At 39.0% G+C, this 13,474-nt stretch overlaps 1 protein-coding gene across 1 annotated transcript in view; it reads left to right on the top strand.

The window, feature by feature from the left end:
* Positions 1–13,474, top strand: part of slc5a9 (solute carrier family 5 member 9) — a 47,501-nt gene that overhangs the window by 13,483 nt on the left and 20,544 nt on the right. The window contains exons 2-3 of the mRNA XM_051947347.1: positions 9,228–9,346; positions 9,434–9,505. Coding sequence (XP_051803307.1) covers positions 9,228–9,346; positions 9,434–9,505 — 191 coding nt within the window. The remainder of the gene's footprint in view (positions 1–9,227; positions 9,347–9,433; positions 9,506–13,474) is intronic.

Raw genomic sequence — 13,474 nt, 5'->3', positions numbered from 1 at the left:
GATCTTGACCACTCATGATAACACACAAACTGTGACTCATAATATTCCAGTCAAAAATGAGGTTAAATATTTGGGAGTAACTATCACTAAAAATACTATAAATAGGGAAACTTCTAACATTCAAATTATAGACCTTTTCGCAGTGACGTCAGAGTCTGGGACACGTGACCATACCTTCCTTAGCAACGCACGCCGCCATTTTAAGAGGGGGCAACAAAGTCATTAGCAACCGTGATTTGACCGCCGAAACCAAGCGGTTTTGACCCGGAGAAAAACGTCTGGTGATTATTTCGGAAATCTTGAGCCAAAAGCCAAGCTACGGTATAAAGAAAAAATAGAACTGGTTGGTTTGCAGTCATGTCCGTACGAAATTGCACTGGGATCATGGGAAAACGACCCTACTACGTGTCCAGATCTTCATTGGCACTCCATTTACGAGTACCTTATCAACAGCCCAGGCATCCACACAATGGAGAAGATGAAGACTTATAAAAGCCTGGACTCATACGTTTTCTTTGAGGTATGCTTATATTTATACGTTTTTGTGCATACAGGTCAATGTCAGAATGATAAATGCCTTGTAAGATATGGCTACACCAGCTCCGCTATGCTAAGCTAATGTTAAGCTAACGGGGTGAGCCATTACACCTTTTAATTTCAAGTGGAAGTAGTGTATGTACACACGTGGACAAAATTGTTGGTACTCCTCAGTTAAAGAAGGAAAAACCCACAATTCTCACTGAAATCACTTGAAACTCACAAAAGTAACAATAAATAAAAATTTATTGAAAATTAAATAATCAAAAACAGACATTACTTTTGAATTGTTGATTAACATAATTATTTAAAAAAACTAACTAATGAAACAGGCCTGGACAAAAATGATGGTACCTCTATAAAAGATTGAAAACTATTTGACCAGAGTGACATGATTAACTCAGGTGTGTCATTTAATTGACATCACAGGTGTTTCCAAACTCATAATCAGTCAGTCTGCCTATTTAAAGGGAGACAAGTAGTCACCCTGCTGTTTGGTGTAAAGGTGTGTACCACACTGAACATGGACAACAGAAAGCGAAGGAGAGAATTGTCCCAGGACATCCGAAAAAAAATTATAGACAAACATCTTAAAGGTAAAGGCTATAAGACCATCTCTAAACAGCTTGAAGTTCCTGTGACAACAGTGGCTCATATTATTCAGAAGTTCAAGACCCACGGGACAGTAGCCAACCTCCCTGGACGTGGCCGCAAGAGGAAAATTGATGACAAATTGAAGAGACGGATCGTTGGAATTGTATCCAAAGAGCCCAGAGCAACCTCCAAAGAAATTAAAGGTGAACTCCAAGGCCAAGGTACATCAGTGTCAGATCGCACCATTCGTCGTTGTTTGAGCCAAAGTGGACTTCATGGGAGACGACCAAGGAGGACACCACTGCTGAAAAAAACTCATAAAAAAGCCAGACTGGAATTTGCCAAAATGCATGTTGACAAGCCACAAAGCTTCTGGGAGAATGTCCTTTGGACAGATGAGACCAAACTGGAGCTTTTTGGTAAGGCACATCAACTCTGTTCATAGACTCAAAAACCAAGCATACGAAGAAAAGAACACTGTCCCTACGGTGAAACATGGAGGAGGCTCAGTAATGTTTTGGGGCTGCTTTGCTGCATCTGGCACAGGGTGTCTTGAAAGTGTGCAAGGTACGATGAAATCTGAAGACTATCAAGGCATTCTGGAGAGAAATGTGCTGCCTAGTGTCAGAAAGCTTGGTCTCAGTCGCAGGTCATGGGTCTTCCAACAGGACAACCATCCAAAACACACAGCCAAAAACACCCAAGAATGGCTGAGAGAAAAGCGTTGGACTATTCTAAAGTGGCCTTCTATGAGCCCAGATCTCAATCCCATTGAACATATGTGGAAGGAGCTGAAACATGCCATTTGGAGAAGACACCCATCAAACCTGAGACAACTGGAGCTGTTTGCTCATGAGGAGTGGGCCAAAATACCTGTTGACAGCTGCAGAACGCTCATTGACAAATACAGAAATCGTTTAATTGCAGTGATTGCCTCAAAAGGTTGTGCAACAAAATATTAAGTTATGGGTACCATCATTTTTGTCCAGCCCTATTTCATTAGTTTGTTTTTTTAAATAATTATGTTAATCAACAATTCAAAAGTGATGGCTGATTTTGATTATTTAATTTTCAATAAATTTTTATTTATTGTTACTTTTGTGAGTTTCAAGTGATTTCAGTGAGAATTGTGGGTTTTTCCTTCTTTAACTGAGGGGTACCAACAATTTTGTCCACGTGTGTATATTAGTTAGATGTGCATTATCAAAACTAAGAGTCAGATACCTGTAAATGAGCTCTACCCACCCAGGCCCAAGGGTATGAGGTGCTAACAATAATGAGGACAATGCTGCTGATTACAGCATAGTAATTAGCAGAACGAAAGGGAGGAGAGAAGGTTTAGTCTAAATAAAACAAAAACAGGGCTCCGACTAAACAAAGGCAAAGAACCAAAACAGGCCACGACATGGGCTAGACTAAGACCAACGGAAATACTTACAACTTAAACAGTCCAGGGACCGGGAGCCAAGGCGAGGACAGGGGGGAAGTTCTGGGTACCGGGCAGGTGGCTGCCTGAACGCAGCGGGGATAGGAGGCTGTAGAGCTGAGGCAGGGACAGAACTCCGGGGCTGGGCCGGGCAGGGCAGAGCAGACGGGGAAATCCAGAGCAGGGAGGAGACCGGAACAGAGTGGCTGGTGGAGCGTCAGTAGTAGCAGAGACGGAGGCAGAAGCAACCGTGACAGAGGCAACCCAGACAATGGCCCAGCGCCGAGTGGTAGGGAGTAGGGAGTGTTGAGAAATGCACTGAGAGAGTGGGAGCTAATGAAGCCACAAACAACCACTGCTTGTGTCACAGACAACGCCAGCAACATGGACATTGCAGTGAGAGAGAGCGGTCTCCATCCTCACATCAAGTGCTTTGCGCACGTTGTGAATCTGGCCAGTAAGCGAGGTTTGGCTGTGTCCCGCATCGCACGCCTTCTTGGCCGTTTGCGAAAAGTCACTACGTTCTTTCACAAGAGCACCACGGCCACCACCGTCCTGACCAACAAACAAACCCAGTTGGAGCTGTCTCGGCATAAGCTCATCACCAATGTCCAGACCAGGTGGAATAGCTTGTACAAAATGCTTGCTCGCTACCTGGAACAACAAGCAGCTGTCTCAGCAGCGCTGAGCAGCCCAGAAATCCGAAGGAATGCGAGAGAAATAGGGAGCTCCTACTACACTATTCCTACTGAGACAGTGCAGTCAAGCAGAGGGATTGAGATGGAGATACTCTCCTACAGAAATGGGATTCCAATCCCACTCAACAGCAATCCACTTGAGTGGTGGAAAATGAATGGATATGCTTACCCCTTACTTGCCCCCCCTTGCCAAAGCCTACCTTTGCATTCCTGCTACATCAGTCCCTAGTGAGCGTGTCTTTTCCACGGCAGGAGACATGGTGTGTGCTCAAAGGTCACTAATTACACCAGAACATGTTGACATGTTGGTTTTTCTGAAGAAGAACCTGTCCTAGGCCAGGGCCATGATTTAAGAGAGGCTGAGATAAGTAGCCTAGGGTAAGAGGTTGTTTGTTTGGCCTGTTAGGCCTTGTGTTTTCCTGCTGTTTGACGTGGAGAGAGCGAGTGAAGAAAAAGCAGAGCACAGATGGCGTGCTCCAGTTAATTGAATACCTGTGTGTGTACTCAACCAAAAATAAATAAGTTCTAATAATTACACAGCCATATTTTTCTTTTTTGCTTTGATATTGTATTGTGACGTATCGTATCGTGACCCGGGCATATCGAGGTGCATCGTATCGTGAGTTTAAGTGTATCGTCCCATCCCTAGTAGGGAGGGCCAGGTTTTATGAGCCACTGATTGCCCATTGGAAGCAGCTGTGCTCCTCAGCAGCCGTGCCCAGTCAGCCGGATCTGTCAGGTGGCCGGGAGCGCAGCACAGAGGAGGGAGGGACCATGACAGTTACAAAGGAATATTTCAATATTTGGAAGAATATTATTAACAAAAACGGAAGGGATTTCAAGATTAATATATCCAGCATATTCTTTTAAGATGCGATTTTGATCTCTTGAGATTACCCTTTAAATTGTCAGACTTTCACATGCAGATGTTATTATATTGGAAAATGCTTTATAAGCATAACTTCAGTCCACACAAAACTACAATATGGAATAACGTGTATTTTATACGAGGAAATCTTTATTTTTGAAGGATTGGATGGAGAAACAAATTTGGGCTAGAACACATTTAATGGATGGAGATGGTAATATTTTAAATTATATTGATTTTAAAATTAAATTTAACTGAGATTGGTCTCAACAACATTCTATGGTAATCAAAGATATCCCAGTGGCTTTGATACATTTAATCAAAGGAATATTACTGTATTCATCTGTAACTCCTTATTTAGATACACTGATTATTGACAGCTATAAATTTTTAGACATTAAATGTAATAAAATTTTGAGAATATTAGTAACAAAAGAATGTTTTCCTCTTCCTGTTAAAAGAATAGGGTAGCACTTTATAATAACTATACACTATTAAGCATTAGTTAAGCATTGGTTAAGCATAATTTCAGCATTAGTTAATCCTTAAATCCTCATGAACTCATCATGAATTCACCATTAGTAATGCATTACAAAGCATTAGTAAAGACAGTTTTAAATGTTCAACCAACACATTATTAAGCATTAGTTAAACATTAGTAAAGTGCTTAATTCATCGTTAACTCATCATTTGTAACTAATTAGTTATATGTGCATAATTAATCATGAATTCATGATCTGTATGACATTTATTATGCATTACTAAGCACTTAATAAATCCGGTTAAAAATGTTTTGTTGCTCATTGATAATCTCAGATGTTAATACTTTATAAAGGGTTAGCAACTGTGTTAGTACATGATTTACAAACACATATTCATCCTCAATGAATAACTTATTAATGCGGTAACTACTCATTAGTTAAGTATATTCCGTGAGCCCATCTAAAGTGAGGACTATCTATGCTTTATAAAGCATTTATAAAGGACACAGAAGCAAAGATATACAAAGTGTCAGTTTTATTGGTCCCAAACAATACAAGCTCTTTTAAATACACACTTTAAACAAATACAATCTATAAAATTTCAAGTAAACTTGACAAACATCTTCAAATAACAACAGTCTGTGATCGTATAAAATAGAACAATAAAATACAAGCTCTTTTAAATACACACTTTGCAATCCTTAACATTTCAAGTAAACTGGTGAACTATCTCTTCAGGGCACACACACACCAGAGGTAAGTGGCTGCCTGATTCTGGGATTCCGCCAGTGCATTTCAATGGTGTGCCCTTGAAGTGCACAAAGTGCTTTACAGTAAAACAAATATACCGTTTTCAAATATTGCAAGATAACACTAGATAATTTCTGCAACCTGTTTGCCTCTACGATCAGCTGCCATCTCCCCAGCGTGATATGGCTCTCTCTCCGACTTCCGCATTTCAGAAAAATAAAAAAAAACCGCGCGGTCTCGCTCTCCAGAACCGCGGAGGAGGCTGGACTTGTAGGACTCTGGGACTCTGGGATTTTGGAGCATGCGCACTAGCATTTTTGACGGTAAGAGCATGCGCAGTAGCGTCCTACACGTCCCAGAGTCCTACAAGTCCCAGCGTCCTCCGCGGTTCTGGAGAGCGAGACCCATAGATATATACAAACACTAGATGTCTCGAGACGGAGTCGGCAAACTTGGCGGCCATCTTAGGACAGGGGACTGCTCTGGCGCACTGTACTGTAGTCAATGGTAAGGTGGATGATTTCCACACTTTAACACTCACAACTCGCTCAATTCTTGATTGATTTACAAACGGTTTAGTTTATTACAAACCTTATTAACGTGGCTATGATTCAGGCTCAATTCAGAAATCGCAGCTTTTCGTTTTGAAAAATGCGGCATAGTTGTGTGTCTTTTCTGCCTGGCTACTCACATTGAAGATGGCGTTACTCACAATCTGATTTTCAATTATTAGGTTTTCCTGAGACCAACGTTTTTTGAGAACCTAATCTTTAGGCGAAATTACATTCTTTGTGGTTGTGGTTGTATTTATTTGCTTGTTAAGAGACTTTGATTGAGACCTTAGACTTATTGTTTGTATACATCTATGCCTGGATTAGTTAGCCTGCAGCCGAAATGCATTGTGGGTAATGTAGGCACCAGGTTCATGAAAAGAAAAGACATCATCTCTTTTTGTTGTGCATTGATTTTGGTTGAGCTTTGTTTTTATCTGTGCATTAGAAAGCTGATAGTAATAAAAAAGTGCAATGTTAAATATTAAAATTACATTTACATCCATTTATGCTGAAAAAAGCTGATATCTGTGTTCATTATTATATGAATTCAATGGTTTTAATTATTCTTATGAAAGCAGTAAAACAAGTACATCTCTGACATTTATAACAAACCAAGCTGTTGTAAAATCGGTTGAAAATTGAGCAATCTACAGTGATTTTAAAATCCATGCTCCATTGACTTTAATGTTATGAGTGATCGAGCAGCCCTGTCCCAAGATGGCCGCCATGTGGCGACGTTGCTCCCCATAGGCTGACAGCGCTCATGAGCCATCTCGTGTTTGTATATATCTATGGCGAGACCGCGCGTTTTTTTTTTAATTTTTCTGAAATGCGGAAGTCGGAGAGAGAGTCATATCACGCTGGGGAGATGGCAGCTGATCGTAGAGGCAAACAGGTTGCAGAAATTATCTAGTGTTATCTTGCAATATTTGAAAACGGTATATTTGTTTTACTGTAAAGCACTTTGTGCACTTCAAGGGCACACCATTGAAATGCACTGGCGGAATCCCAGAATCAGGCAGCCACTTACCTCTGGTGTGTGTGTGCCCTGAAGAGATAGTTCACCAGTTTACTTGAAATGTTAAGGATTGCAAAGTGTGTATTTAAAAGAGCTTGTATTTTATTGTTCTATTTTATACGATCACAGACTGTTGTTATTTGAAGATGTTTGTCAAATTTACTTGAAATTTTATAGATTGTATTTGTTTAAAGTGTGTATTTAAAAGAGCTTGTATTGTTTGGGACCAATAAAACTGACACTTTGTATATCTTTGCTTCTGTGTCCTTTATAAATGCTTTATAAAGCATAGATAGTCCTCACTTTAGATGGGCTCACGGAATATACTTAACTAATGAGTAGTAACCGCATTAATAAGTTATTCATTGAGGATGAATATGTGTTTGTAAATCATATACTAACACAGTTGCTAACCCTTTATAAAGTATTAACATCTGAGATTATCAATGAGCAACAAAACATTTTTAACCGGATTTATTAAGTGCTTAGTAATGCATAATAAATGTCATACAGATCATGAATTCATGATTAATTATGCACGTATAACTAATTAGTTACAAATGATGAGTTAACGATGAATTAAGCACTTTACTAATGTTTAACTAATGCTTAATAATGTGTTGGTTGAACATTTAAAACTGTCTTTACTAATGCTTTGTAATGCATTACTAATGGTGAATTCATGATGAGTTCATGAGGATTTAAGGATTAACTAATGCTGAAATTATGCTTAACCAATGCTTAACTAATGCTTAATAGTGTATAGTTATTATAAAGTGCTACCAAGAATAGTTTTATCTCCAACATTTTCAAAGACGGATGCTCTCAAAGTCAGAACCAGATATTTGTCATTTCCTTTATTACCAAAAATGAAAGAAGTTCATTTCAAAAACAATTTATGATGTTTATCCATGGAGAGAATTTTTAAGAATGAGATTTAATCTGGATAATAATACATGCACATTTTGTCAAGAAGATATTGAAACTCAAGAACATCTTTTCTACACCTGTACTACTGTGAGAAGGTTTTGGGACAGAATGCATGAGTGGTTGCTAACAAAGAATATTATACCTACCTTTGAATACAATTGTATTAAGTTTGATCTCTTTATGCAAAACAAAGATTTGGAATTCATGTGTGAAAATATTACAATAATTGGTAGATTTTCTATACACAAATGTAGATTTTTCAAGGTTGCTCCGAATTTTATTGCATTTAAAAATTATTTGAAACTCTTCTTTCACTCCTTAAGAAAATTGGAAAATAGAAATGCCTTAAGACTGTCTAAGATGCTCATGTTATATATGGATTAACCCCTGTGAAGTTAAATTAATTTAAATTACCTCAGTTTATATAAGTTAATTTGTTCTTGCTGCTCGGAATAATTGAATTGTGTGACACAATTGATGCCTATTTGTTGTACATTAACTGTTGTTAATACTTAAAAAAAAATTCCACAAAAAAAAAATCTCGTCTTCCTTCACTGTTCACCATTGCGCTGGCGTCAATCAGTGCTTCCTGTATATGTTCTTCATGGCTGCAGACAGACTTTAGGTTCATTACTGCCACTTCCTGGGCTGTAGTATTCATCAGACTTACTGGTGTGCCAGAAATTAGGGAAATGAGAAAGGGGCGATTAAAATGCTTTAATATATTTAACGCGTTATTTTGCTGCAATTAATTAATCAAAATTAATGTGTTAAATTCCAAGCCATAATAATAATGATAATAATAATAATTCAAAGTTAGTGCAACCTATAGAACCACAACAGATACGCTAATGGGAAATATGTCACGATAAAATGAACTGAAAATGTTCTTCTACCCCTTGACGTCTATTGTTGCAAGTTTGCAACATACGTACCACTTTCATTCAGACTGTAGCCGAGATAGTGTATCCATTCCTCCAATATGGACTTGTGCATATTCAATACGTACCTCGGAACTTGTTGCAAGCACTGGTTTCTCGTAGGACCATTCAGAGTGGGACCTAAATTATTATATATCTGTTATTATTAATATATATCTATTCTATGTGTAATAGATGCATTAATAATCACCACTATTTTAGCATCAGCTGTAAAGCAAAGACATGCAAAAAAAAATAAATTTAAGTTTATTTGTAAATAAATTCAGACATCAAGGAGTTAAACTTCTGTGGATAATTCTAAAAAGATTTTAAGTATCCAAACAAGTGATGTGTACATGTGTACATGTGATGTCTGTGTGTTTAAAGTGTGTCTGTCAAAGAAAAGAAACTGCTGCTACAGTGAACATCTCTTTTGCATTTGGTACATAGGCAGCAGCTTCTCTGGGACCACGACTGCAGTGCCTCCCAATCCTCGTCTCAGTTTGGATACTGCTGACATTGCTGTGGTTGTCATCTACTTTGTCATTGTCATGGTGGTTGGAATTTGGGTAAGAAATGACTTAACTCATTACACCATGTACATTCTGGTTTTAAGTGTGCTGCCAGCCAAGTCTCTACCTCTGTCTCCTCTATAGTCATCAATGCGAGCCAATCGCAGCACGGTGGGAGGATACTTCTTAGCTGGCCGTTCAATGACCTGGTGGCCTGTGAGTACTATGTATTTGACTGCGAGGCTTCATGGTAGTGTACTATATGCTATACTATAAAGTGTTCAGCTGGCAAGCACTTAAGTACGCATTCATATGCTGCAAGGTAGTAGGCAAGTGTGTCGCAAATATCAAAACACAAGAAATATTTACCCTGCACACTTCCCAATATGATCTCACAGCTGAATGAGCAAAGCATATTCCACAATTTACGACAGCCTCCTATTCCATACCAATCGTTCCTAGAGGTTTCTGTTTGTAGTTTTAGCCTCAAGTGGTCCATTTTTATTGAAGTTGTTTAGTTGAGGATGAACCATATACATTGAAACAACCTTATTGTTATTCCTTGGGTTTATTTTTATTATAAATTCTTCCAACATGATTTTTTAGCACCGAACTCATCCTGTGTCTTTAGGAAAACTCATTCAAATTATATATTATAGTGTGCAGCTCAACTGGGAGTGGTATGGTTTGTCTTTGGGTAGCAATTCATCATACAGTTTTAATGAAATTCTTAAGGCGCTACATTAACTCCCAGTAATTACAATAATGTACACTACTACACGAGTGTGATTTTTTTGTCTGCATATGTAGCCCTGCAACAGACTGCCGACCTGTCCAGGGCGTCCCCTGCCTTCGCCCGAGTCAGTTGAGATAGGCTCCAGCACCCACCGCGACCCTAGTGAGGATAAAGCGGTGTATAGAGGATGGATGGATGGACATTACTACACTATATACAGTTTACATACACTCTCTTCCAAAACTATTGCATCAATGAAGACAATTCCTTTATATTTGCTGTAGATTGAAAACATTTGGATTTGACATCAAACAGTGAATATGAGACCAACAGTAAGAGATCAACATCTCAGCTTTTATTTCCAGGTACATCTTGATCTGATACACAATTTAGAAGATAGTACGGTGGCCCTGAAGTGCAAACCACAACAGCAAATAATGAAACACATTGGCAAATGACTAAACACAACGGCAAATAGCTCTAGAGCTACCAGAAGAGGTAGGTACTTGTGGCGGCACTACAGTTTTTCTCAATTGCTATAACACTAAACTCTATTGTCTGAACCAAATTCTCAGTTGCCTGAACCCACTTATTGAATCAGTCACTCTTTTGGCAAAACCATAAGCCCTTTTCACCTGTTTAGACACATCTTGTCAACACATTGTCATTGTGGTGCACTTGTGTTGCAAAATGGTGAGCACTGGTGGCAAAAGTCAAACACAGTTAAAGCTCAGGCGTCACCGGCTGAACACAACTCAAAATTGATCACACTTTTGGCTAATGATGTGAGGGTACATATAAGCCAAAGCACTGGTTTGAGAGGCACTACAATGGATAGAAATCTAAGAAGAGGCGCATGGATACGGCATGCCAGGGTTTTCCCACCCCCCATTGCCTGGCCAGAGAAAATTCTGCTTCACAAGTACTGGTAAAATTACAGAAAGTGTACATGACTGACTTTTCCCTCCGTTTTGTGTGTGTTTGTTCCAGAGAGTTTTTCCAGTTGGATTTTGATGATACACATAAATACACCTGGGACAATGTTAGTTTTCATAGAGGACTATTGATTTGGGAATGGTTCAATATGAACCCTCAAGTCATTGTGATTTTCTGCCTCCATATTTTCCCTTTCTGAATCCTACAGAAGAATTCTTCTCTACATGGAGGTGGAAGGTTTTTGAGCAGCAGCCATAGTTTGGTAAAATCTTTTGCCATCAATGGTCTTGACATGTGGTGATGTTTCTGTTGATGCATGTTAGGGCTGGATCAGACAAACTAGGTCCTTCTTTCCAGAGAAAATGTGGCCTGTGATGTAGATGAAGTCCTGTGGCCTGACCCGGTACGGAGAAATGATGCTGTGGTAGAGTAATGCACTTCTTTCCTTTGTACTTCATTTGTAAATTTTTGTGCTTTATTTTTACGTACAAATGCTACATGTAAATGCACAGGATTTCTGTTTTTTTGCAAATTCTTTTTTCTATGTACAAGTGTTACAAATGCTCAGGTATTTTGTTTTGCAACATGCATTTAGCCTATATAACCATTTATTTCTACCGCTTCATGTCCTGAGCATTGCGTTTTCCTTTTTTCTATGTAGTGTTTAGTGACTGCTCAGTAGAGCATTTAATTTTGATTGACTTGAGGCATGATTTGACAGCAAAGTTCAGTTTTGAGCACAGATTGAACTGTTTTGGGGTGAAAGTTTGGTTTTGCAAAAAGAGTCAGAGGTTTTGTGAATGTAGCTTGAAAATTGGGTTTTGTGTTCAAAGTTTAGGGAGAAGGAGAGCAGCTTTCCAGAAATGTGTTTTAGCAATCGAGAAAAACTGCATTACCACCACAAGTACCTACCTCTTCTGGTAGCTCGAGAGCTATTTGCCGTTGTGTTTAGTTATTTGCCAACGTGTTTAGTTATTTGCCTGTTAGGAATGGGGGGTGTGGAGAACCCAGGCGCAGACATCACAGACAGAACACTGGGCATGGTTAAAAGATTTATTAATCAAAATCAAAAATCACTAACAACTGAAGGCAAGACTGAAGTGGACAAAGAACAAAACTAGACTATGACAAATGACCAAGCAAAACAAAATCCTTACATATGGGGAAACCGACGACTAAAGCAAAATTAGAGTCCAAACAACCACAGAGTCCAAGGGAATATTCCAGAAAAAGGTGAATCATGACGAAGTCCAACTAACTGATAATCCAGCAGTGGAGGGAAAGTGGGGAGTGAAGACAAAAACTGCATCAAAGTCCTACTATGCGCCAGCGAAGACTGAGGGAAATGGCAGAGCTTAAGTAACAGGAGACAGGTGAGTAGAATTGACTAATTAGTGGCAGCTGACGCTCGTGCCGTAATCAGAGCAGGTGACAAAGCCAGGAGATAAGTGACAGGAGAGAAGGGCCACAGACAGAGGGAGACAAAGACACACCAGCAAAAATGCACACAGACAAGCAACCAACACAGAAGGAACAAACAGGCATACGTCTTAAACAGAAAACAACAGAGTCCAAAAAGGGTCAAATCCAAATGAGGGGAGGAAGGAAAAGTGGAACAGGAACAAGAGGCAGCAAGAGGGCAGAATCCTGACATTGCCAATGTGTTTAGTTATTTGTTGTTGTGTTGAGTTATTTGCCAATGTGTTTAGTTATTTGCCGTTGTGTTTAGTTATTTGCCGTTGTGTTTAGTTATTTGCTGTTGTGTTTAGTTATTTGCCAATGTGTTTTTTAATTTGCTGTTGTGTTTAGTCATTTGCCAATGTGTTTAGTTATTTGCTGTTGTGGTTTGCACTTCAGGGCCACCGTAAGATAGCATTCTTTGGAACAGAACAGATTTTTAGATGAACAAAAATATCGGAACAGATGAACTTAAAATAGATTGACGTGAATAAGAGGTTGCAAATCCTTTGCTTGCAATAACTACATCGAGCTTGTGACCCACTGACATCACCTCCTCTGTTGTTTGGCAGTGTGTTTTCCGGTCATTATCTTGCTGCAAGATGAAGGATCTCCCAATCAATTTGGTGGCATCTTCCTTTAAACTGACATAAAATGTTTCTGACGACTTCTGAGTTCATTTTGCTGCTGCCATCATCAGTGATGATTAATGAACTCATCCCAGAAGAAGCCATGCAAGTCCAAGCCATGACAATACCTCCACTGTGTTTCACAGATGACCTTCTATGTTTGGGATCATGAGCAGATCCTTTATTTCTGCAAACTTTAGCCTTTCCATCACTTTGGTAAAGGTTCATCTTTGTCTCATTAATCTGTAAAACTTTGTCCCAGAGTTTTTGAGGCTCATCTATGTACTTTCTGTAGTTGTTGCTGATGTCATTAATAATTGTTTTAGAGTCTTTTTTAAAATTATTTTTAATTTTTTAATTTTTTTTTTACAGCTCTCAGTGTTTCTGTCATCAACTGCTGCTGTTTTCCTTGGTCTACCTGTTCGA

The sequence above is a fragment of the Acanthochromis polyacanthus genome, chromosome 4 (assembly GCF_021347895.1).
Source record: "Acanthochromis polyacanthus isolate Apoly-LR-REF ecotype Palm Island chromosome 4, KAUST_Apoly_ChrSc, whole genome shotgun sequence".
NCBI classification, from domain to species: domain Eukaryota; kingdom Metazoa; phylum Chordata; class Actinopteri; family Pomacentridae; genus Acanthochromis; species Acanthochromis polyacanthus.
The sequence above is the reverse complement of the archived record's forward strand: the minus strand, read 5'-3'. Positions and strand labels throughout refer to the sequence as shown.